General features: G+C 40.6%; 1 protein-coding gene across 3 annotated transcripts in view; it reads left to right on the top strand.

Annotated features, from left to right (window-relative positions):
- Positions 1 to 8,636: 8,636 nt before the first annotated feature.
- SYNJ1 (synaptojanin 1) overlaps positions 8,637 to 26,545 on the top strand; it is a 67,025-nt gene continuing 49,116 nt past the window's right edge. For 2 of the 3 annotated variants that reach the window (XM_075727756.1, XM_075727757.1), the window contains exons 1-6: positions 8,637 to 8,891; positions 20,361 to 20,447; positions 20,853 to 21,120; positions 24,016 to 24,241; positions 25,479 to 25,562; positions 26,358 to 26,419. In XM_075727756.1, the coding sequence (XP_075583871.1) occupies positions 8,768 to 8,891; positions 20,361 to 20,447; positions 20,853 to 21,120; positions 24,016 to 24,241; positions 25,479 to 25,562; positions 26,358 to 26,419 (851 nt within the window). In that variant the 5' untranslated portion in view covers positions 8,637 to 8,767. The remainder of the gene's footprint in view (positions 8,892 to 20,360; positions 20,448 to 20,852; positions 21,121 to 24,015; positions 24,242 to 25,478; positions 25,563 to 26,357; positions 26,420 to 26,545) is intronic. The other variant, XM_075727758.1, reaches the window with a different exon arrangement.

The following is a 26,545-nucleotide window of genomic DNA, read 5'->3' as shown; positions in this document are numbered from 1 at the left end:
CATCTAATACTGAAGCCACAACGTGGCAGATTCAAAGATTTCAGCACTGGAAAATAAGGAAAGTAGTTGACTAAGAGGTGTCAGAGTTTGGATTTTCAATTACGAAATTTTTCAGGCACTGGGGGCCATAAAGCCAGAGAGTGCAGGAAAAGGGGTGGAGTCACATATTCTCTTTTGGTGCCAGGTGCCAGTGTCGAAAAAGGTGGCCTGTTCACAGGTGGTGGTCAACAGTGATCCACCCGCTCTGAAGGCCCTCTGCAGCCTTGCTCTGCTGTCCACCCTGTCTCCCTGTGGTGGTGGTGGGCTGGGCTGGGCTAATAAAACAACAGTAAACAGATTTGTGTTGGAAATCACATTTATTCACACTCCCTACTGCCTCTCTGGGAAGAATGCTTGTAGTGAGTCATTCCCTCACTCTGCTACACCCTGGCTGAAGTTCAGGGAGCAGAAAATCTATGGGTTCAAGCCATCAACTATCATCTCAAACTTTGCTTTTCTTCTAATACCGTGTATATATAACAATAAAACTTAAATGCAGGTTTGTAACTGCAGTTTCAGTAGGTGTGCACACTACTAATGGAGCTCCAGACTTGTGGAGCAGCAAAGCTGAAGACATTCGTTATTAAAAACACAGGCATTTTGCTCCAATTCGGATTGTGACTAGGACGGTAGGGGAGGGAATGAAGAGAGCATTCCTTGTAACCTCATTATAAATTATAGCTACAGAGAATCTTTTTTCAGGATAGCCTGTAGTCATTTTGCTAATTAACTGCTGCAGAAGACCAGCTATTCATATTACACTTAGCCTGTCCTCCCTCTACTACACTGGCACCATGTGGCTATGGTGTCCAAGCCCTGGCACACCTGAGGAGTTTCTCCTTCCTATCCCCGAACAATGTCACATTTGGGGAACAATAAAATGAAGAAGCTTGCAACAAAGTATACTATGGGTGATAAGTAATCTAACTTCTCATTTTGGGCCACGTGGTGCCTTCCCTATGTATAAATGCTTAGAATTGTATAAGCGCTTAAAGACTTTATGTAAATAATGCTACCCAATTTCATTTATAAACAAAATAACCACTTTCACTTCCACCACTTCACCTGTATCTCATTTATGGATGCAAATTAAATGCTAGTAGCAAAGTGGTCATACTTTAGGTAATGATCTTTTAAACGATGTTACACAACTGCTGCTTGGTTGAGGTATAATCCGAGGACAACTGCTTTAATGTTATTCTCCCACAGTTTACCATGTGTATCTCACTCTTCACTATGAAAATTAACAAATAATTATAACATGTTAAGAGACTGATATCCTAGATGATGATGAAATCCCATGTGAGAAGACACTAACACATTAAGTGATGTGGCAATCTTATTTCTGCTCAGAACTCTCCAGGGACTCTTGAGAAAAAGTCTAATAACCTCTTCAGTAGTTAGCATTGTTTAGGAAAAGGAAAGATGTAGAACATAGAAGAAAAAAATTGCATGTAATATTGTCAGTCACTGACATTTTTATGAACAGGATGATATATTACAGAATTATTACAGTTATTTAATTGTTGTAATTATTTTGTTATACAGTTATGTATGATTACAGTTATTACAGATGTACCTGTACCCTAAAGGTCACCAACAGCAAAGGGAAAACCTTGGCCTTTATGTCCTTTACTATAAAGGAAAACAAAATAAAATCCGAAATGTGAAATGGAGAAGTTTGAGGAAAAATTGTGCAGATGCAGGGAGCCACATGATTCCTCTTTCCCCTCCTTTCAGATACATCTCATTTTCTGCAAAATTTTGCTAATCAGTGGTTCTGCTTTCAGTTCTCCTTAAGTTACCCTACAAAAAAAAGGCATTTTTTTAGAACGAACCCTAAATATATATATACCGGGGGAGGGGATATGCACCTGCAGTTTTGCTGTAGTGTACACCTTTGGTAGAATGACTTGGTGAGGTTTGTTTTAACAGGCTAAACCGTCCTCGTATGTGTGGTGGTGCTTAAAAGCAGTATCCCTGTCATCTTAGGTTTATTAGTTGCCCAGTGAAAATTAAGTCCCCTGTGATCAGTGCTCTAGAAGGAAATAACAATACCTGTGATTTGGCCACAAGCAAACCATTCCTGCAAGAGTCAGTAGTGGCACGTACAGACAAGAGAACTCTGTGGAGGCTTCAAAAACGGCTATTGCAAGGCGGGAGGATGGTTGTGGGTTTTTGAGAAACTCGCGCAACCAACAGGATGGATCAGAGTTGAGTGGATTTGCCCTCCATGTGGTAGTCCAAACAGGAAACTTTGGTAACCTTACAGCTGTTACTTCAATTAGTCTGTCTGCACCATGAAATACTGTAGGATTTTTTGTCCAAGAGTACTTAATTTCTGTATATAACTAAAACTCTTGCCCTAAATATGCAGAAATAAATGAATGGAGATAAAATAATTGCATGGAGACAAACTTAATAATACAAGGGCCTGCAATTTAAGGCTCTGCTCCAATGACTTAAGCATATGGTTTCGTTCAAATATGTGAATTGCCCCATTAACTCCACTTACATTACTTCTGTGCTTTATGTGCATAGTTAAATGTTTTCATACAGCAGATACCTGGAGTGAAGCACAGATGTATCTCCAAGATTCAGTGTAGTATTTTTCTTACATGCTTAAGCCCAAATTTTCATAGCCTAGATTTCATACAAGTTCTTGAGTATTGTCTATTTACTGTCTTAAGGCTTTTGTGATACTAATAGATAGCTAACAGAAAACATTAAGTGGGACGTAGGTTGCGTGACTACAGGCCTCACACACCCTGGGGATATGTGGCTTAAAATCACTGTATTGCACTTAAATTACATATTGCCATTTTACCCAAAAGCTCCAATCAGGATCGGAAATTAACTGAACTAAAGAACTAGAATTATAATGTACACACATGGTTACTACCTCAAGAAGCTAGCAGTTCAGAGAACCTGCATCTGCAAACAAGTGGTGGATAGAGCAAACTCAGCTTGAGAGATTTAATGAGCGGTAGGAGTTTGCAGGAGTAAGGCCTATGATAAGTGCTAGGAAGGATAGGCAAGCTCAATATAATTTCAAAACTTTTATTTGCTGTGGATGTGCCAATTTAGTGACGTACAGCACCACGGATGTCCCTGAGAAAATGGTGGTTTGAACACTGAGCAGAAGGGGTAAAATGGTCGGTGGCCTCGCTGCCAGCGGTGCACGTGCCAGAGCCCGGCAGCCCTGGGCTGCTGCTGCTGCCAAGGGGAGAGGCGGGGTGTGCGAAGCTGCCGGTACCGCTGAGGCCGAGGCTGGCTCTCTCCCCGTCTTTTTGCCGTTGCTGGTTTTTTTGCACTCCTCCTCCCAATTTTGCAGCAGAATCTGCAGGCCCAGAAACTTTCCTCTTGCCCTCTCAGGCATCCTCATTCTGCCTTTACATCTGTCTTCCCTGTGGCAGACGCAGCATGGCCCTGGGCTTCCTCACCTTTTTGGCACCAAAGGCAAACGTTGCCCGGGTTGCTGAGAAGCCTTAAGCCAACTCTGCTTTCAGACAGCAAAGACGTTTTAAATAGGCTCTGCTCTGAAGCCCAGTGAAGCTGTGGTGGGTTGACCTCGGACTGCAGCCAGACGCCCACCCAGATGCTCTCTCACTCCCCTCCTCAACAGGACAGGGTACGAAAATAGGATGAAAAAGCTCACGGGTCACAATAAAGACGGGGAGATCACTTGACAATTACCATCATGGGAAACAGACTTGACTTGGGGAATTAATTTAATTTATTGCCAATTAAAACATAACTGGATACCAAGAAACAAAGACAATTAACACAACACCTTCCCCCCCCCCCCCCCCCGCCCCTTTATCCCAGGCTCAACTTGACTTCTTTATTCCTGACTCCTCTACCTCCCACCTGCTCCCTGAGCTCCAGTTACAGAGGTCTCAACATTTCCATATATTTAAGGTTGGTGAGATTCTGAAATTCAGCTGGGGAAAAAAATCACCAAAACCTTTCATTACACAAAATTGAAGAACAAATTAAACTTTGTTTGTAATATGCTTTGCTATATTAATGCAGTATATTACATTGGCAGTTAGTTAGAATCAAATATTCACTCTCATTTTCCATTAACTTATAAACAACACTATTTTCTGAAGTTAATAATAGCTTTATCAAACCTCTCACTATTGGATAGCAATACGTTTTTTACATTTTCAGCTGATGTAAACTGATATTGTTGGATGAAAAATTGGACATGAGCTGGCAATGCATGTTTGCAGCCCAGAAAGCCAGTTATATCCGGGGCTGCATAACAAGAAGCATGGCCAGGAGGTCGAGGGAGGTGATTCTCCCCCTCTGCTCCACTCTGAGACCCCACCTGGAGTCCTGCATCCAGCTCTGGGGTCCCCAGCACAAGACAGACATGGACCTGTTAGAGTGGGTCCAGAGGAAGGCCACAAAAATGCAGGCCTCCCATTTGGGAAGGCTGGAACACCTCTCCTAGGAAGAAAGGCGGAGAGAGTTGGGGTTGTTCAGCCTGGAGAAGAGAAGGCTGCGGGGAGACCTTATTGCAGCCTTTCAGTACTTTCTTATAGGCCCATAAGAAAGATGAGGATAAATTTTGTAGCAGGGCCCGTTGCGAGAGGACAAAGGGGATTGGTTTTAAACTGAAAGAAGGCAGATTTAGATTGGACATAAGGAAGATATTATTTACGATGAGGGTGGTGAGGCAGAGGAACAGGTTGCCCAGAGAAGTTGTGGATGCCCCATCCCTGGAAGTGTTCAAGGCCAGGCTGGATGGGGCTTTGAGCAACCTGGTCTAGTGGAAGGTGTCCCTGCCTGTGGAAGCGGGGGTGGACTAGATGATCTCCGAAGGTCCCTTCCAACCCAAACCATGCTGTGATTCGATGATTCTATTATGGTATTTTCAAGTGATGCACTTCTCTGATGTTTTGAAAAGTCACCAAACAAATAATGGAGTAGTCCATTTTCAACTGCATGATAACGATTAGCTATCAGAAAAAGATTGTATTACCCTGAGGCAAAATATACGTGTTCATAAGAAAGCAGCCACACATGCCATCCGAATCTATTTTAGCTGCTGAAAAAAATGCAAATAAACTTTGTACATCAATTGTTTTACGCTACAAATATGTATCATTTTAGCCTTGGGTGTATCTTGTAAAATGACCTTTAAATTGCTGTCGCTGTTAGTGATCTTTATGCATGGATAAAACCAGGACACACTTGCTCTGCTTCCACAGCAGCCACATTGTCATTCTTTTATTTTTACATTCTCAATAGTGAAAAAGTTTCATGAGCTTCTTTTTGATGCTATGCTAGAGACAGTTCAATCACACGTGAATGTCTACGATGAGCAAGTGAGAAATAGCATAAGCTGTAATGAGCTGTTAGCAATTACACATTCTAGTAATTTCAAAACCCATTAAATTTATCTTTAAATAGTCTTTAAAAATATGATACTTTTATTTATCTATAGAATGTTTTCACTGGGGTCGTCATAGTGTGTGTAGGAAGTTGGCCAGCTAAAAATACACAAAGATTACTTATGCTGTATTTTACATCACAAATATTTGCTCTGTGTTCTCTCCCACTAGTGTACTCCACTCAACTGGTACTTAGCCTATGGTAGGTATGTGGGATAAAACCATGCTTAAATATCAAAAGATTATGTATACAATCTACTATTTTTTTAGAATAGACCAGAGCTATTCAGGGAAAATAGCAAACATAACTTTCTGTGTTTCAATATAAAGTTTATAAGAAACAAAAAAGGCCTTTCTGTTTTTAATTTTTACCCTTCGCAATGGGAATTGATCTTGGATGAGAAGTTAGCGGGAAGAAATGCTATAATCTAAAATCAAAGATGGTCCAGCTCTTGTCTCAGGAGGTAGCTATACTTCTCACACTTGCCCTTATGCATATCCTTTAGTTCAAATTATAGTCTCACTGAAGAGATTTTCTCCACAGTTTTTCAGATTTTGTTTTTTCTACTTCAGCTCTCCACTCAAACAACCCTCCTGGCCCCAGCATTATCTGAAGTCAGCAAAGCCCCCTTCTCTCTTGGTTTTTATCATGTAGCTCTCAAACCTGCCTTCTGTAGCCTCCTCAGCAGCTTGCAGTGTATCAGCAACACCATACAGTAAAGCTCCTGTGAAGTGGTACTCCTCCTCCACTTACAGCCTGCACAGGCTGAATGGAAATTTCCAAAGAAATGCTTAAAGTCTGTCCCTTAAACTTTTGAAGCCCGTCAGGAAGAGGCAGGCTTTGGCTGTGATTCAGTGCTCCCACCCGACCCAAGGCACTCAGCGAGCATCCGCACTGACAGCTTCTACACCCATCGCACATTTTGCACAGTGAGGCTTTTCAGTTTGCGCTGCTATTCGTGAGCCTATCCCTAAGAATCCCATAGAATTGTTTAGGTTGGAAAAGACCTTTAAGATCATCCAGTCCAACCATTAACCTAACACTACCAAGTCCACACTAAACCAATTAAGGATAGAGTAATAATTAATTTCACGTTTCCTGGCTTGGTGGCTGGATGATTTTTTAATGCAAGTAAAAACTAGGAATCATGAAGGTTGGAAAGGATCTCTAAGATCACCAGTCCAACCATCAACCCAACACCACCATGACTACTAAACCATAGAATCATAGAACCATTTAGGTTGGAAAAGACCTTTAAGATCATCCAGTCCAAACATTAACCTAACATTACCAAGTCCACCACTAAACCAATTAAGGGGAGAGTAGCAGTTTCGTGTTTCCTGGCTTGGTGGCTGGATTATTTTTAATGAAAGTAAAAACTAGGAATCATGAAGGTTGGAAAGGATCTCCAGGATCATCATTCCAACCATCAACTCAGCACCACCATTCCCACTAAACCAAGTCCCAAAGTGCCACGTCTACCCGTTTTTTGAACACTTCCAGGGATGGTGACTCCACCACCTCTCTGGGCAGCCTGTTCCAGTGCTTGACCACCCTTTCCGTGAAGAAATTTTTCCTAATATCCAACCTAAACCTCCCCTGGCGCAGCTTGAGGCCATTTCCTCTCGTCCTATCGCTAACTACGTGGGAGAAGAGACCGACAGCCGCCCCACTACAGCCTCCTTGCCGGTAGCTGCAGAGAGCGATAAGGTCTCCCCCGCGGAGCGGCCGGCAACCGCCTCACGGCCGCCTCCCCGCCCCGCCTCAGGCCGCGCCCGTCCCCCGGCCCCCGGCCCCCCGCCCGCCGCCACGGCCGGCGCTGCCGTCTCCTCACGCCCTCTACCGACTTCCGGTGGCGGGAGGCGCAATGCGGAAGGGACGGCGGGGCCGGAGCGGAAGTGAGGTCCCGCCGGCTCCCGCGGCACGGAGCGGAGCGGCCGGCCGGTGGCGGCGGCAGCTGGCGCGGCCGGTGAGGGAGGCGCTGGTACCGCTGCGGCCGGGGGGCTGGGGAGGGGGGCGGCAGCACCGGGGGGTGCCCGGCGCCTGCCGGTGTGCGGCGGAGCCGGCCTGCCCGTCGCCGTTGCGGAGCTCGGGCCGCGGGGGCGCCGCTGGCGCCAGACAAGATGGAGGCTCTGTCAGCGTCGTGGGTACCGGCGGCACCGGGCTGCGGCGGGCGGCCCGCCGCCCCTGCCCTGGGCGGCAGCGGGGTGGGGATGTGCTGGCCCGGTGCCGGCTGCGGGGCTGCCCCTCGGCCGGGCGGCGGGAAACTCGCGGCTGTGTGGTGGCCCCTTTCCTTTCCTCCTGCCTGGCTTCGGGTGGGGGGCCGGACCGGCGCCGCTGCTCCCCGGGCGGTGCTGCGCCCGCAGGGGCTGCGCCGGAGCGGGGGGGCCGGGCAGGTTCCGTCCCGGCGGCGTAAAGTCCGTGACCGCCCCAGAGGTTACGGGCACCGAGCTGAAGGGAAGGGAGAGGGCAGAAACCCTGCTCCTGGCTTTCGGGAGAATCTTCCCTCGCTGTATGTTTCCTGAGCTTGAGCCCTTACAATTTGGCTACTCTCGCGCTTGTTTATAGTTTCTTATTGTTTGGGTTTTTTCTTTTTTTATTGTTTCAAAGGAAGATCTTACCTCTGTGGCTTACAGGCAGTGTCGCTAGTACAGTACTGCAATGTTTCAGTCGTCAGCCACTGCAGGGGAGGGTTTAAATCCAAACAAAAACCTGCTTTCATTTAAAAAAAGAAAAACGAAATAGGTTAACGTTTTTGTATGATCCTTTAAAACGTATTAACAGCTTTAGTGTTTGGAATATACTGTCCTTTTGTGCAAGGTCAGAATCAGTAAAATAGATCTAAAAACTGAAGCCTGCCCAGGCTTCTGGTCCTCTGCATTTGGCATTAGTTTATGATTAAGATATGATTAAGATAGTTGCCACTCTTACGTATTTGTGGTGGCTAGAGAATCTTGTTTTCATTCTCCCCCCCCCGCAAAGAAATCCTATTTATTAAGTATTGTGAAAGAAATTGTTGTCGTCTCTGAGAAGCTTTTAAATAAATCCTTTAGTTTGAAAGATGTTTCTCTGTGTAATTGTGTTTTTAAAACATCGTTACATTGTCTTTAGCTAGTCCCTATATTTGTTTTGGAGCATGAGATAAGTCTCATGAGGTAGAAAGAGCGAGCAGGTCTTTTTTTGTTGTTTGTTTTTGTTAAACATGTAAAATCCCTAGGAAAGGATGCAAGTCAGACTTGCTTTGCAGAAGATATCTGGAAGCACAAGAAGGTTTCACTAACATCATCTTGTGTTGGACAGGACTGCCTCTGAGAAAGGCAAAATGGCTTTCAGTAAAGGATACCGTGTCTATCACAAGCTGGATCCACTTCCATTCAGTGTGATAGTGGAAACCAGAAACAGAGAAGAATGTCTCATGTTTGAATCCGGAGCTGTGGCTGTCCTCTGTAAGTCAATATGTTTTGATAACTACCATGTAAAAAGTTGGCAGACTTGGCATTGTGTAAGCTGTTTATTTATGGAATATAAAGAAGCAACTATTCTGTTTTCTTATTTGCTCATGGAGAGGCTTCTGATTTAAATGAGAAAGGGGGAAAAAAAAGACATTTGCATATCTTTATCTGTTGAGAGAGAATTTTACACATTTAATTACATTTCATCATGCATGTATATTTTCATGTATACTAAATTTTCTTCTTCTAATAGCTTCCAACAACAACATCTGCTTATTTCTTTGGTTCTGAACAACCCTCTCCTTTTGAATATGTGATAATTCATTGAAAAGCTAATTCTCTATGTTGTAATTCATAATAAAAAAATTCTATATTCTTAAATGGTATATCATCTTAATTTGGTTTTTATCTCATTTTGTATCACGATTTTTGATGACTTTTTGATTTTTAACTTTATTTTGTCCCTGTATTTTTAACCTATCTTGAGACTCTGTATTGATTTGTCTTGTAATAAAATGAGTAATATTTGGAGCAAGGTGTCTTGCATTGCAAAGTTATTTTTACATGTTTTCAGTGATAAATGCATTAAATATTTCCCTTAAATTCTTTTTGACACCCTCCCCACCCCCACCCTCCCCACCCCCATTTTTTTTAATTCATAGTTAAAGGAGTATACTAAAATGAGAAGTGCAGAAGAGATCAGTGAAGCCTATAGATAGGGTTTGAAAATGTAGTTGGTTTGTATTTTTCAGAAGGACTAAGCATTGGTTGCACAGGGTTTCTGAACTTGTTTTTGACTCTCTTATAGAAAGCTTTCATACCATGGAAGGTGGGGTTTTTTGGTTTGTTTTTTCTTTTTAGTCAATAACTTTTTGATTAATTCATTCTGATGCCTGTTTGTGGTTTTCTAGCCTAGCTAGTCTGAGCACCCAATCAGAAAATGGGAGATTTGATTCACTGCCTGAAGTCTGAGTGGACTCAAAACCCTACCTTTCTGGAGGATGCTCTGGCTTTGAGACTGTGGAGTAGGCTGAATGAGGAGTGTGTTCTCTAACAAGACGCAGAGTTAGAAATGTGATTTCCAAAGAAGCATGGAACTTGAGATACATTTCCTTTCTTCAGTATTTGCAGTTGGCTCTCCTGTATGTGAGTGTGCTCCTTGGCAGTGGCACGGTCTCTTTCTGAGGCACCTGACTGTCCCTGTGTCCTGTGTAAGGTACTTAGAAGTTGGGCTATAGAGTCATCTGTACTGGACAGGCTGTATGAATAAGTGCTTTCTAGCATACAGCTTAATCTGCATCTCTAATGTGTGATTAGAACAAGCTGCCGTTAACTCTTAGTGGCCTAGCAATAGGACATACCAGCATGATTGACGTTATAGCTGCAATTGTATGATGATCCAGGTGAAAAACAATGAGTGCTTTTCTCCTATTTTTTGAGAATTGGGTTTGGTTTTTTTTTTTCTGATACAGTTTCTTCTTACTATGTATTTAAGTAATCTCATTGACTTTGCCAGCAGTATTTTAAAGGCATTGTGTAGTGTGGATTGGGTTGGGAGGAAGTGTCCAGTCATAAAGCTAGTGAACAGGTTTAGTGAATTCCATAAAACAGGTGGAAAAAAGCTTTGAAGATTTGTGGAAAACTTTATTTCAGCATGTATTTAGTAATTACTGAACATGCTTAAGCCACTTAAGGAGCAATGCATTAAAAATAATTTATTCCTGAAAGTTATGCTCAGAAAGGACAGTAAGCTGGTTTTTGTGCTGTGATATACTGCAGGCACCTGGATAAGCTTTCTTCTCTAAAAATTAAAAACTGTATCAAAGTTCTTGCCCTCTTCTATGCCTCACATTGTTACCAAACAGAGGAATTGGAACCCAAAGGAAGTTTGAAAGCCTCTCTCTCTTGGGGTCTGTACTTGGTAATAGCATGTTATTAATCTGTAAAGGTTTGGCCTTGGTATTCTAATTGGTAGGTTACACCATAGTAAACATTCATACTTAGCTACAAGTAGTTACTCTGAATATTGTTTTCAGTAACCTTAACCAGTAAACTGCTTATTCTTTTTCTGTCTGGTAAATGGGTATATTTTTCCAATACATGTTTAGCTGTGGCCTTTTGCTTTAATTCCCTTTTTGTACCTAAACTCTTTAGGTACTGAAACATGATTCTTTTGTTTATGGGTGAAAGATCACAATCATACCCTTGAACTGACACCAGAAAAAGCGCTCGAGTTCTCTAGCTCAGGATTTTTTTTTTCTCTTTTTCTGCTTGCTGTTCACTTCTGGTATCTATTCCTTTTAATACATGTTTAAAGGAGTGCAATTATTAGTGCTTGGGGAAGACTTGTAAAGTACTACTTCTCCATCTCTCTAGTCATGCCACAGAAACCAGCCAGAAGATTCTAGTCTGTAGCCCTACAAACTTCTGGATATTGGTACAAATCTAAAAGCAGAAGTTAATGAACGACTGGCCCTTGGGGAAGATTTCCCAGATGTTTGTAAAATCTGTGTGAATAGATAGAAAACCGGTCAGATCCAAGTGTATATCAATTTAAATCCAGAACAGCGTTGCTTTAAACTGTTAAAAACTCATATTTTTTGCTGATGGCGCTAATACTTTTTAGACTCTACAAAAATTGACAATACTGATCTCAAACTGTTAGACACTTTTCAAAAGATTTTTAATAAACACTGAAGATAAAATAAGGTGTTCAGCCTTATACCCGATCATAGTTCTTACCTGTATGTAGAATGTATAATATAGGCACAACCTAGTGAAATACACTTTACTATTAAAAGTGATTCATGTGGTTCAGCTCTGAGAGCCTTAGTGAACTGTATCTTCTGGAGTATCCGTGTATAGAAATTTGGATTTGAAAGAGGCTAAGAGAAAGGAATGAAAGCTTACTGATCCTTTAAATGTCATGTTAAAGGAAGTACATCTGTCGTTTTGCTGAGGGAAGGATAACGGTATTAACCTTCATCCCCTTTACATTCAGTGAAGCATTGCAGGATGATTCAGAGGGTTTAGTTAGGCCTCTGCGTGAAATGCTATCCAACTCATATGCTGTGTGATTTTCAGTGCATGTTGTATGTGCGCTGAATCTGTTATTCAACAAAACAAGATGGAAGAAAGGAAGAGGGTTGAAGGGATAGTTCACAGAGGTGGTTGTTGCATAATCGTTCAGTCTTAACGTGGAAGCAGCCCCAGGCACGCTTCTGGTGCAAGTGTTCTATGTACTGCTTGTAACATGGATTAGCTAACGTTACTGACACCAAAGCATCTGAGAAATACTTCGCTTGCCTTTATATATTTAATATCTCTTTTATCGACTCACCCCTAGTATTGGGTTAGCCTAAGATATTGAAGTCTGAGGGGATCCTCCCAACTTGCTTTTCAAGGCCTTTTAAGAGCGCTTAGTTTTAAAAGTCAGCAGCTTCACTGTTGATTTGTTTAGAATTTAGAGGGAGGATGCCATAGATCTATTTTTCCCTTTTTTGACGTATAAAATAGACAGTATATTTATTCTTTGAAATAAGACTCTTTAATGAGATATCTTACCTGTAAAGATTTCATTGACTGAGCAGGAGCGTGTTCTCTCTCCCTGTTCCTCTCTGGTGAGTCATAATGAAACGGGTGGGAAGCTGTCTTTACTCCTGTCGCCTGCGATGAGTAAAGGAGAATGTTCTGTCGTCTGGGAAAATACTGAACCCTGAGTGGAGAGAGCAGGAGCTTTGTGCACAGCCTTTGACTTCAGTCTTATGGTAAAGCTGAGAAGAGAGCAGGTGTGAACAGGAAGAGGCACTGTGCCCACCCTGAGCTTTCTGTAGAGCTAGATAAAGTAAGAGCTGTAATAACCTGTGTGCGGCAGGCATCCTGGTATTCATAGTCATGTTTAGCAATGCTACTCTATCACCCATTCACATTCCACTTCTTTTTAAAAAGAAAATTCTTCCACACTGCTTTCTTGAGGCGGGGCGGGGGGGAGCAGGGAAAAGCAGATATGCTATTATCTATCCACAGTAGCAGATGGGATATAATAATTTTGCAAGACTTTAAGTTGATATGGTGCTTGAGGAAACTTAGACACCCAGGAAAGAAACATTCCAACAGATCAATTTGATGAGCACCTGCTATATGTACGCAATTATCAAGGAGGGTAACATTCTGTATGCTCACAACCAGAGGGTTTTTTTCTTCGGTGTTTGCTGCCACCAGTGATAAACTGCTGCTGTGCGATTCTCCCCACCAATAATGTTTATACGGAGTTTTGAGTGGAACGACATCTTCTTAACTAGGGAAGGAGAATATTTCAAAATAAATTACTACATTCTGGTTTTCATGATGGGATTCTATAAAATAAGCTCGATATAAATATTTTCCTGTTTTATATACATATATAAAGGTACAAGAAGAAGAAGAATTAAAATTCTTCAAGCAGTAATTTATCCTCTGGAAAGAGTGTCTTTATGTTAGAGAGGAAAGGTCAAATACAGGCTGTGGTAGAAACAGGTTTTTTTAATGTATTTTGATGTAATGTTACCTTCATCTGAAGCTGATTTGAAGGGACCAGTGCAAAGGGACTAGGATGCAAAGGCAAACAGCAATTTTACCTTCCTGTCTTTATTACTGTTTTGACTAAGTGTCATCTTCCGGACCACACCTTCCCATTAAACAGCGTCTTAAAGCACTTAAGAAGCTGCAGGGAAGCAACAACTACGGTGGATGCCAAGGGCAGCCGTGCTGGTAGAGGAGGATGTAACCTGTCCTTCTGTCATCAGGTGCCTTCCCTGGGATTCTGCCAGACTTCACTGTCCTTTCAAATCTACTGGGAAGATGTTCCGCTCGTTGCTTTCCAGGCATTTCCAGCAAAATCACATGGTTTAACAAAGATCACGTATGCTAGCCTAGCACGCTTTGAAAAGTGCACGAAGTACAGTAAGAATCTTTCCAGGAGGTTGGTGGAAGCAGTAACTCTTGCCTGGGAGGACTATGACCTCTTTGAATGGCATAATGGATCTTTTAAGAACTTGGTCCACAGTTCTGGAAATATTGGAAAGAAGTTACTTACAACAGAATCTGAAGGCTTTTTGCTTCTTACAGCGATAGTAAAGACTATTCTGTATTTGTACCACAGCCCTTTGCATGATTTTAACAAGGGATTTCACTGGCAACAAATAATTCTCTTTATGAATGTTCACTTTTCAGTTCAGTACATTTTCATTGCTATGATAGCATGCGTGATAGTAAAAATCTTGGGTTTTGCCCTACTGGACATCCAGTGAATGATAACTCTTGCAAATTAAACTTCTGTTAAGAAGCCTACTTTGCATACTTCTGGAGTTACTCAGACATAGTTTAGAAAAACTAATTAGCATTTCTACACTTCAGATAATTTGGTAGCTTTTTTGCATGCTAGCCCGTATTTAAATTGAAAATTTTGTAATTTTGTGAATTGACTTGTACAGGCAAAAACTGCAATAGCTGGCTTTCATGTAAAATAACTATATTTTAATCAAAGCATTCAGTATTAGAAGAAAATCTTTGTAGATTATTGGTGCTATAAAATTTTGTTTTCAATGGAGAACATATAACTGGGTCAGAAGGCCCAAATCTGATGGAAGGGAAGTGCTTGTAGGCTGTTAACGTAGGTCAGCTTTGTTTTCACACTTTTATTTCTCAGTTTGTTTTTTTCCTCCTTGTCAGTGGTGTTAGCTGAAGTGATACATTTTGTGAAGTAAATTTGCATAGTATTAAAAAATAGTGTTAAAGCAACCAAGCCTTTTATTTGCTCATCTGTTAAAATTATTTTTTTGTTGTTGTTCCAAACAGTGGATTTTTTTTCTGGTGTGTAGTATTTAAATATAATTGCTAACATCTAGAGACGTCTGGGTTTTTTTTCATTGCTGGGTAGAGGTGATTTGTTATTTGGGGGTTCCTCCCCATAGTCTTAAGATACTTGTTGATTACGGTAACGTATACATGTCTTTGTGAAGTGAATAATGGTACTTCATAATTTGAACTAGCAAACAGAGTGGAAAAAAAAATCATTCTATTCATTCAAAGCAAATATCATATGAATTGTGGCACATTTAAATATCAGCTGTCGTCCAGCTTTCTGTGCATCTAATCATGTCAGCAAAGTATCAAAAGTAATAAAATGGTTCTTTGGTTAGTTGATTTGTAAATGAAAGTGGTGACTCCACTCTGATTTTAATGTCACCTATGTGGTAATATTAAAGTGTTAGCTTTAATTTAAATACCAAAAGTTTAACTGTCCTAATTTGGCAAAAAGCTTGAAAACCTCAATCTTAAAAGCTCAAAAACAAACTGTGTAAGAATAGTTCACAAATTTTTCAGATTTTAAACTTTTTAAAGTGACAGTAGCATGAGTTTTTGCTCATCTAACTTAAATGAGAAGTCTTGTTTCTGAAGGAACTGCACGTAATTTCAGGGGTGTGTCTGTCTTCCCAGCTCAGTGTCCCGTGTTCTAGATGGGAATTGTAGCCACTAACTTCCAATGTGTCATCATGGCACGTTGTGAACCCACCAAGAAGACAATATAACTGTAGACAGCCTAAATGATAACTTTTAATGTGATCTTGGCTTTATAATTGTTAAAATTGCAGAACTAATTTCTAATCTGGAATTAAGCAGAATACATGTTGAACCAAGTTGTCCTGAAGACAGGATTTTTAATGGGGTTCCTTTTGCATAACAGTAAGAGGGCTGAAGTGATCTCCTTAAAATAATTTAATCAGTCACCTTTCTTAAATGAGTCAGTGATTTTTAAGGTGTGATTATTACAGATGCACACTTGTGATTTAACTGGGAACAAATGAGATGTTAACATTTAAAAATACTATAGCCTATTAATTTTTGATAAAGACTGACTTCAAATTATTTTATTCTTTTTCTCTTGACACTGTAAATGAGGCTTGCTGGCTTTCTACAAGAACGCATTACAACTTGACCTGAAAACCACATTAAAAGTGTTACTTTTTTTTTTTTTGTACTGCTAAATAGTGAGTCATTATTTCTATTTTAGAAGTTAATCAACTTGAATCTAATTAATGCAGTGGGTAAAGAAGAAGCTGCTTTTAATTTCCTTTCTGTTTAACATCTGAACTGACACAAAGTAATAGAAGAAATACTGCCTCATATGTTTTGTGACCATCTTTATACACAGACATACATATGCTTGCATTGTCTACTGTTTAGTGCTCCTCTACAGTATAATTTAAAATCTGTTAAGTCCTGTGTTATGGATGAAAGTTATCATTCCAGCTGGTAATTTCTGTCTTTAGAAGTTGCATGTCTTAGTTCATTCTTCTTAGTGAGTGACAGTGTTTTATATTTTTTTGGACAGCCTTAATTGTGTTTGCTTACTTCCAGCTATTTAAAGATAAATAAATAGAAAAGTCAATTTCTCGAGGAGAAGTAGGTTCATTAATTTGTAGGACTTTATGTTTTTTCTGAGTGCGTATTTAGATTAGCTGCATTTTTTTTCAAGATATGGAGCTCATAAAGTCAAAAGGGTTTTTCATGGCTGCAGGCCAACCTACCATTCTGGGAAGAGGTGTTCTCATTCATTAAGAATGTTACAGAGGAAATGAGGAAATGCTCTTGGAAATGCTCTCTCCTTCTGTCAGGATTACCTTAGCCTTTCTGCAGTTTAAATTCTAAACTGCAGTTCACCCAGTTGGTAATTTCAGCTATTCATAGAGGAAACTGAAAGTTGGCTTTGCATACACTGAATATAAGGTATTATAGTGATGGGATCGTAGCCACATATTTTTGTAACTTGAGTGGCTCTTGCATATCCAGCTGTATCCAGTGACTTTGCATGCTAAATGAAGTGGGAGAGCATAGATCTTCATGAAGGTTACTGCTTTGGTGAAGAAGGAAGAGTTAGATATGATTCTTATGAGGAGAATCTGGATGGTTCCAGAGCACTTACATTGTTATTCACACTGTTTGGTATGGAGTGGTATGATAACCTGCAAATTTAATTTTGGTATCTTCAGAAATGGGAAATGCCATGTGCAGTGGCAGTCAGTAATAGATTACTCTCTGGCCTGGGTGTTTGGGTTTTTTTTGTTGTAGTACCCATAAATGAAAGGCATTCTTGTGGCTAGTGCTGGTGGAGGTGCTGGCTCAGGAAATTCTTGTAAGTGTTTGGAGGCTAAATGGACTTTTGGTCTAAACCAGCTGTACAACCATTTGCATATTTTCATAGCATTGCTGCCTGTTCGTGTCGGGGCCCTGAGGATACCACCAGCCCCGACTGTCCCTGCCCAGCCCCCTGGGGCTTCCCCCACCCTGCCCACAGCCCAGGACCCCGTTTCAGTCCCCTCAGGGCTGTCAGTCCCTGCCCCAGCGATGCTGCAGCAAAGTCCTGGTCTCCAGCTCCCCGCAGCCCTGCCTGGCCCGGGCATGGGCCCTGCCGAGCCGGGCTGATGTGCCAGCCCAGCCTTGGCCTGTTGCTGTCCCCAGGGCTGCCTGGCCATCCTGGGCTTGTATCTGGCCCCGGTTACCCTCGCCAGGCCTGACCCTTGCCCATAGACTGACATCCTGGCCTGGCCTCAGCTCATCCCCGCGGAGGTGCCTGGCGTCCTGCGCTGGGGCTGCCCCCAGCCTGCCCTGCTACCTGTGCCCTGGCCCCCATGGTGTCCCAGCAGTTCAAATGGAAGAAAATGGAAAGGAGTGTGGTGTAGCTGTGTCCTGTTCCTGATTTCATCTCGGTTTTCAGAAAACAGACGTGCCTTTCCTTAATATTGTAGCACTCCCGACTATGGGAAGTCCCTTACTATGCATTACCCCGAAAGCAGCCTGAGCGCTGCCGCCATCAACCATCCAAAATGTCTCTGCATAGCGTGGGTTGGTGCTGCTGTGGCAGGGAAGAGGCAGCGGTGCGGAGCTGTGGAGTTGCTCCCTTTTCTGCTATCGGTGCTGCTTTTGTGACTGCTTTCTTTTTAGCTCGGTTTCTTAAGGAAAAGGAGGTTTATGTGATAACCGCTTTTTTATCCTTCTGTATTGGCTAGTATCAGTCATCACCAAATCTCATAATTCTTTCAGGTTTCATGAACACTGACAGCTAGAGGTTCAAACGGGTGCCCTCAAGGAAGGGGAATCTGCCTTGCAAATTTATGTTATAAAGTTGTAACTTGTAGTAGGCACGATGTGCCTTATGGGAGGGTGGTAGGAGCATGTTGCAGGTAAGCTCTTCTGCGTCCGGGCTGCCTGCCGCGGGGCCTGTTAAAGGTACCTTGCGCCTAGGCTTGGGTTCTGCAGAGGCCGTGGCAGAAACCTGGGGGTAGGTGAGGATGGGCTGGGGCAGGATGGATGAAGTGAACCTTTTGAGGTGTGTGATGTTTGCCATTCTCCCATGTGAATTTTGGCCTTAAAAAAAAGGAAGATGGGAAAAGTGCAGGCAATGCGAGATAGAAATACTTGCACGCTCACCGTGGAAAAGCTTTGCTCAGAGTTCACGCTATATTAGATCTAATGTAACTGAAAAACGTGGCATGAAATGCTTTTGGTTGGTGCTTGGGTGCTTTGTTAAGAAAATAATAATTGACTAGCCACAGTAAGTTTTTCTATTTCCATTTTTTTTTGGCTTGTTTTTGCAACCCTTTGCTGCTTTATTAGTGGTGGCCTTTTTTTGGTGATCTGAATTTGCAAAGCCCATGTTACTTAATTTACTTTGGGCATTTACTTATTAAGGCTTAGCAAGGATAGTGGACGTTCTATGCAATGGAAAAAGAGAATAAATCCATAGAATACAGAAAAGCCATTGTTCTGAAATATCATTAAATGCTGGCAGGCACCTTTAAGAAAAATCCTGCAAAAAGTTTGAAACTAAATCTCATCTTTCATTAATAATTTGAAACGTGAAAGAACGTGGCAGTTCTCTGATTACTGAAAGTTGAGTTTAGAAGAGTGTGTTGACATCATTAAATGCTTGTTGGAAAAAATGGATTGAAAGAACCAGGTTTTGAAGTCTAGAAGTTGTTCTTTCCAGCCTGATGGTGATCTGGTTAAGAAAAACATGGTTTGGTGATGCTGACAAAATAGCTGTCTGTAAACAATGTGTTTAGATTGGCTGCAAGTCTTAATAACACTTGTTATGGGTGACGACTTTGGAAATATGCTGCTTTAACTCTTTTATCTTTAGCATCTGGGTTACAGGAATACAGCATATCAGTGCAAATACTTAAGCTTTTTTAAAATGCACTTAGTAAAACATTGAATGAGCTTAGTTTTCAGTCTCAGGTTAAATAACTGTTTCATTTATATTGGAGTTTCTGATCCACTTTAATAATAGAGCTGGCAGACATTTGAACAGAAGGGATAGGCTTGCGCACAGGCAGGGCTATGCTAAGCTTAGGGAATACTCATTAGAAAGATTCACAACAGCAATACTAGAGAAAATACAACTAATGTGAGAGAGAGTACAGCAGAATGCCGGGGCAACAGGCATTTTGATTTATGTTTTTCTTTGTGTCAAATTCTGACTTCTTTTAGTGTCAAAGTGAAAATTAATTAGCAGATCATTTCTGAGGAGGGAGAAGGGTGCTGATCCTCGGTGGCCCAGAAATCTCGATCCCTGTGGATCCAGTGGCACAGCTGGAATTGGCAATCTTTGTGCTTCAGGTGCAGTCTCAGCCATGAGCAAAAGCTCAGGACAGGTGGGATCCGGTTTCTGCTCTGCAGCGTCTCTGTCACTTGGCTCTGCAGTCAAGCTTGTGGGCCTGGTTTTTCAAGTGCTGATTAAAGTTTTAAAGTGTACACCAACATTAACTCCCAGGTGAATAATGGTAGATACACTTTAATTTCTTCTAAAATATTGCAACTTTTTTTTCCCCCAAATACCTATGAAAATTATGTTGTTTTTCTAATCTAAGACATGGCTTTTAAATACCATTATCTTGTAGACCTAAGAGAGTTTTGATTTGCTTGGAATATATCTAAAACTAGTTAAAATACACTTGTGATAATCTTGTTTACTTATCTGGAAATATTACTGCCACGTCATTTTTTTATTCATGGAGAAAAAGGATAATTTTTTTCATGAAAAGCAGCAGCATTTAGCACTACTCTAATTTTAACTAATTACAGGAGAGCATTCTCATGGAACTCATTTGCCTGTGTTTTAGATGCTTTTTATATTAGGAGATGATGTTAAAAATGACAATGTTCTCTTTTAACATCACGTGGAGTTTTTGCAAGTCCTTTTTTTGTTGCCTGAAAACATAGCGTGATCATGCTTTGTCATAAAATCAAATACTCATTTTCCGTTATAAAATGCCATATGCTCATACATTTTGATTTCTTTCCAGAAGTTTCACATAAGCACTACTTCTGTAATCTCTTGGATTTTCAGTTTAGAGTAGACTCATTCTCCTTGCCATAGTGTATGGTTTTTACATAATAAAATCTTATGTTTTCTCTCCATAGCTTCTGCAGAAAAAGACACAATCAAGAGTACCTATTCCAAAGTAATGGATGCATATGGGCTCTTGGGTGTTTTAAGATTAAACCTTGGTGAGTAGAATATGCAAAACCTTAATTTTTCGTTTGGGAAAGAAAATTGTGCCGCTTCTGTAAAACTGCACAGCACAGGATCCTTGCAACAGGAACTGGGCTCTTTTTTTCTTTTTATTTTTTTGTCTTTGTAGAGTAACTTACAAGTTTGGAGCACTCCCAGAAATGAGGGAGTGGACAAAAATAACTTCCGTTTTCACAATCCCTGTTATTTGCAGCATAGTTTCTCCTGTTTGCATTTCCTTTTCTTCTGTAGAACTTGAGAATGAGTTCTTGATGTTGGTTCTTTTTGTACATTTTTCAGGCAAGCTGGGGTCAGATTGTGTGCATTTAAGCATATAAATACATCAACATCACATTCCACTAAGATTCATTCTGTTACCTGTGCCTTTTCTTGTTTTACAGGAGACACATTGTTACATTATCTGGTTCTAGTAACAGGATGCATGTCTGTGGGAAAGATTCAAGACTCCGAAGTTTTTCGAGTTACTTCCACTGAATTTGTATCATTACGAATTGATTCAACAGATGAGGATCGTATTTCAGAAGTGCGCAAAGTTTTGAACTCAGGAAACTTTTATTTTGCGTGGTCTGCAACTGGTGTCAGTTTAGATCTTAGTCTCAATGCTCACCGCAGCATGCAGGAGCACACCACTGACAATAGGTTTTTCTGGTGAGTTCATAATGCGTTTTATCAGACGTTATATAGAATGACGCATACCTGTACAAACTAATCTGTGGCAAGTTTTTATCCTTGTCTTTATTGGCTCTTAAATGTACACCTTTGTCCCACAAATGCTGATGAGATAGAATAGCATTATTTTAACTCTAAGGACATAAGTGTGTTATTAATGAGACGTTTCCATGGCCACTTGGAGCTTCTTAATTGGAAGACACAGATTTTCACTGCTTATGATATTATACTTTGATCTGAACAGTTGTCATGATGTTGTGTTTCAGCTTCAGTGTCTCTTAATTCTTCATCAAGTGTGTCAATTTTTTAAAATGAGTGTGGTAATGGAGCTTTAAAGAAAATTTTAATCTGTTGAACATTCTGGATTCTAAAATGGTGTGGTGTTTATATATAGTTTCCAAGTGGGTTTCCAACATACGAAAGGGCTTTAAAAGTTTTATTATGCAGTAATTGTCATGTTGCTGATTTTATTGAAACAGAGCAGGTAGGCTATGATACAGTGCACGTTGCTTGGCTTCTGAACTCACTGTCTTTTTACAGAATATTTTTGAGAGGGCCACAAAAATGATCCGAGGGCTGGAGCACCTCTCCTACGAGGCCAGGCTGAGAGAGTTGGGGTTGTGCAGCCTGGTGAAGAGAAGGCTGCAGGGAGACCTTATTGCGGCCTTTCAGTACTTAAAGGGGGCCTATAGGAAAGATGGGGACAGTCTTTTTAGCAATGCCTATTGTGACAGGACGAGGAGTAATGGTTTTAAACTAAAGGAAGATAGATTTAGCCTGGATATAAGGAAGAAATTTTTTACAATGAGGGTGGTGAAGCACTGGAACAGGTTGCCCAGAGAGGTAGTGGAGGCCCCATCCCTGGAAACATTCAAGGTCAGGTTGGACGGGGCTCTGAGCAACCTCATCTGGTTAAAGCTGTCCCTGCTCACTGCAGGGGGGTTGGGCTAGATGACCTCTAAAGGTCCCTTCCAACCCAAAGCTTTCTATGATTCTATGAATAAAGTATAGCTTTTCACACAGGGAATTCTTGGTAAAGGGAATACTGCTGTTTCTGCCAATAAGCAGCTTAAATAATGCCAGTGATGCATACTGTCATGTAAGAAATTCTGCTGCCATATTTTCAGCCTTTGTTAAAAATGGTGTATGTGTTCATGAACCTTGGAAAGGTCCTGAAGACTTGGCAGTATGCTGTTAGAACAGGTGAAAAGCTACATCTTCCCCCCTCTTCTGTCCAACCTACAAGACACCACACCAGCTCTGGCATATGTGCTGGTGCTACTCTACTCTTTGCCAGTATTTTGGTCAGATAGAGGAATATGATCATATTGTTATATAAGACAAAATATGTGTATTAAGGCAGAAAATAAGCTCTAGAAATACATCTACCTTGATGTAGGTTTACAGGAGTTATAGGAACCTAGCTGTTTGTCTCTCTGCATTGGGAAAAAGACTGGGCTCTCTGTTGTTAAGTCAGTATTTCAAGGCTTGAGAAATGGTGATGTCTGTTCACCCTGTCCAAATAACCTTGGCTGAGTTTGACCCCTGTCACAAAACTTCTTAAGTTACCTGGCTTTTTTTTCAGTAAGAATCAGTCCTTGCAGGAGGTAGATGGAATGTCCCAGATTCCAGGATCTAGAAATGTAAACAGTAAAAGTCAATAACAGAAAGTATTCTGCTTATGCACTTCAGTAAGCTTTCTTGGACTTTTTCTATTCAAAAGTTCCAGTCTCACATTGCCCAGAGAAAGAATGTGGTTTGCTTTCTCAGTCTCCTATTATAATGCATCTATATACTTTTCCGTAAAGTGAATGAACACTTGATTCATGGGATTTGAATCTTCATTAATGATTGAGCTGAGGTGTTGGATAAGTTGCAGGGGTTTTTGGGGGATTTTTTTTTTGTTTTTTTGAATTGGAAGGTTAGAACGCAAAGGCTAAAATTAAAGTGAATAGCTTCAAGCTTTATACCAAATACGTTATTTGCAATTACGGTAGAATTTTCTGGGCAGTGACAAAACCAGCCATTTTACTGGAGTTGACTTTGCTATGCAGAAAACTTTACTTCCTTTTTATACAAGTGAATGTTTCCAAAGAAGATCAAAAGCCAAGCCCCACTAGAGTGAGGTAAAACAAAAAACCTCACAAAACTCAAACTTTAGTCTAATTTACTCACTACAGTGTTGATTGGTACTACTTAATGCACAGATATATCTGAACTGGATCTTTCATTTGAGCAGTAATTGGTATTAGAGAATGGTATATGCAGTATATAACGTACCAACACTTAACCCTGAAATTGATATTTACAGAAATTTGAAAATCAGTTGGCTATGAATGTATTCCTGGAAGCTTTCTGGGCAAGTGATGCGTTATGGTGACGTATAATAGAAATAATCAATGTACGTTGACACGAATTTTTTTCTAGCTTTATTTTGTGGTGTTGTGAAATTGAATGGTGCTTTACCCATCACAAAAAGTAACCCTGTAATTGGAATTCTGGCTTGCTTTTCCCAGAGTCTGTAATCTTTGGCTTCTCAAAACAAGGCTGAGTGGAGAAATATAAACAAGCTTGGAGTGTTGGGTTTTTTTCTGGGTGAAGAGTAGAGGCTATAAGGGTTATTTTCTTAAGGTCATTAAAATTCATGGCTTTGCCCCATATTCTTATTGTGCAAACGTTTATGCTGTTCTCTTGTAAACTTTGCTGTTTCAAGTATGTTTAAACAAGAGTTATATCATTAAACTATAACATGCATATTTTCCCTTTCTTATTTGTAGTAGTGGGCGTAAAATGTAAGAAGTTAGTAGCTGGCTTCATAATTTGAGCTGTATTTTATTTCCTTCCAGTTATTTTAATTTTTTTTTCCCCCGATAGGAACCAGTCGCTGCATTTACATCTGAAGCACTATGGTGTGAACTGTGATGACTGGTTGTTACGTCTCATGTGTGGAGGAGTGGAGATAAGAACAATTTATGCGGCTCACAAGCAGGCAAAGGCTTGTCTCATTTCACGACTAAGCTGTGAACGGGCTGGCACCAGATTTAACGTCCGGGGAACAAACGATGATGGTCACGTTGCTAATTTTGTTGAAACAGAGCAGGTATATTACACTACAGTGCACATTGCTTGGCTGATGAACTCAAGATAAGCATGTGTATGGATAGTTTTTTGCCCTAAATCAACAGATCACAAGTCCAAATCTGTATCCAACAGATACTGGAATAGTTCCTTTGCTGCTAAATAGGGAATCTAAGTAGGTTACATAATTTGATGATCTTGGTTTTTAGTGTAGCTTAGGGTAAGGGCATGCATGGGTCTGAGTTTCAGTAGCTTAAGATGTGGTAGGTGGCTGTACTTTCTTTTAGCCTCCTGAGCTGTAGGTGAGTGTGTACTTCTTTTGGCCTGAGCTCATAGTAAAGTAAAAGACCTCAGAAACAAGCAAAAGAGATTTTTGGCAAATACATGGTGCCTTGTGGTTCAGGAAAGGTAAAAGTATTGCTATGGTTACTTAACACAGCTCCTCTGAAAGGTAGTTTTTAAAGCCACTGTAATTCTGCTGCATTTGATTGCCTGTCTTTGCCCTTATTATACAGAAATGCAAGAAGCTATTAAATCATTCTTTGCTGGCCTTTCTTTGCTCGCTTCTTACGATAATCTGGTTACCAAGATGTTGTTCCTTACAACTGCGTTCACGGGAGTAGGTATCTTTGGTTAACCCACTGACTCTGCAAAGCCTAGGTGACTTCAGCAGGATTTTATCCAGGAAAGGCCCTCCTTGTACACATCCAATTTCAGGAGTTTAGTCAGAACACTGTTGTTACAGTTTCTCTGTCCAAGTTCTCTGGCAGGCTAATGTCACTAGATGACTGTGGTGTATCATTCCACTTAAAGTTTTCTTTCCTGTATACTTAATAGACCATTGTATTTTGGATTCTGATGCGCAAAATCTGTAAAGGTGTTCTGAGTAGGCTGCATTGTTATTTTCTGTGCGTTGGTGTACACTTTAACTGGTCCTACAGGAAGGTCTTACCAAGTTTTTTAAAACAAATTACTCTTACCACAGAAAGTCATTCAGGCCCAAATAATAAAAGCTTGGTGTATTTTCTTAGATGTTGTGAATCACAGTTCTGCAAGGAAGCATGAGAGTGCCAGAACTTCTTTTATTAATTGTTCAGAGGGGATAGAGAGAAAAGCCTAGGGGACACAATTAACATTTTAGCTTGTAGTGTGGAATACTCAATATGTAAATATATTTTATTTACTCTATGTTGAGCTAAGAAACCTAAAACCTTACAGCCTGTAATACCTATTAATACTATGATTTTTTTTCTTAACAGGTGATATTTTTAGATGACTCTGTGTCGTCTTTCATACAGATTCGAGGATCTGTTCCATTATTTTGGGAACAGCCAGGCCTGCAGGTAAGCAGGAGATAGATTTAATTATACAGATAATTCTTATTCCTGTCTTTTTAAACATCTTACAGTGGCGTTTAGGCTCTTCTGCACAGTTACCTGTCAGGACGAGGTTATCCTTTGGCAGCAAGTTGGTACTATTGTTTAATTCACCAAGCGTGCTACTCTCGAGTCTCTGAATGCTGTTTTGCACAAGATTTGAATGTCAGTTGCTTTTTAGAAGTTTTCTCTTTGAAGTTCTGAGTTTTTCTGTTTTAATTTAAATTCTTATTTTAAAATAGGTTATCTAAGGGCACCCAAAGAGACTGTTTTCTTCTGAATTGTTCTTGAGGATAAATCTTTTTAAGAAGTCAATATGGATCAAGAGTTGCTGTAATATAATTTCATCCCAGTTTTCTTGAAAGAGGGGTTGTATCAGCAACTACTACTGTGATACAATTTTTACAGACAAGACTAAGAAAAGCTCATGCCTCACAGTGACTCTAGGTTCTTTAAACTAGACATATAAGCATTTTGCAATACAACTGCTGAAACATTTACATGCCTTTTACTCAAAACAAGAAGTAATTAGATTATATGACTAAGTATATTAAATAAAAAAGTATTTTTTAGAAAAAAGAAGAGGAATTTAAGAAAAGCCTATAAAAAGAATGCACGCCATAGCAAGCAGAATAAATTTTAGAAATTTCATTTAGAAAGTGAGATGAATTTTTAGCCATATTTAGGATCAAAAGAGGTCTTTGAAGAATGATTAATCAAATGTGTAAAGACAAATAATTTAATATAATCTTCCTGTCGTAGGTGGGATCCCATCGTGTCAGAATGTCAAGGGGTTTTGAGGCGAATGCACCAGCTTTTGACAGGTGAAAGAATGCCTTAAATTTTTGTTACTGCACTACAAACCTCTGATAAGTGATGCATCAGAGGGATGCGATATGTTATCCCAAACAGGAGGCTTTGTCTATACAAATGTGTGATTCAGCAAAGCA

This window comes from Pelecanus crispus, chromosome 1 (genome assembly GCF_030463565.1).
Source record: "Pelecanus crispus isolate bPelCri1 chromosome 1, bPelCri1.pri, whole genome shotgun sequence".
Lineage (NCBI taxonomy): Eukaryota > Metazoa > Chordata > Aves > Pelecaniformes > Pelecanidae > Pelecanus > Pelecanus crispus.
This window is presented reverse-complemented; position numbering and strand designations above follow the sequence as displayed.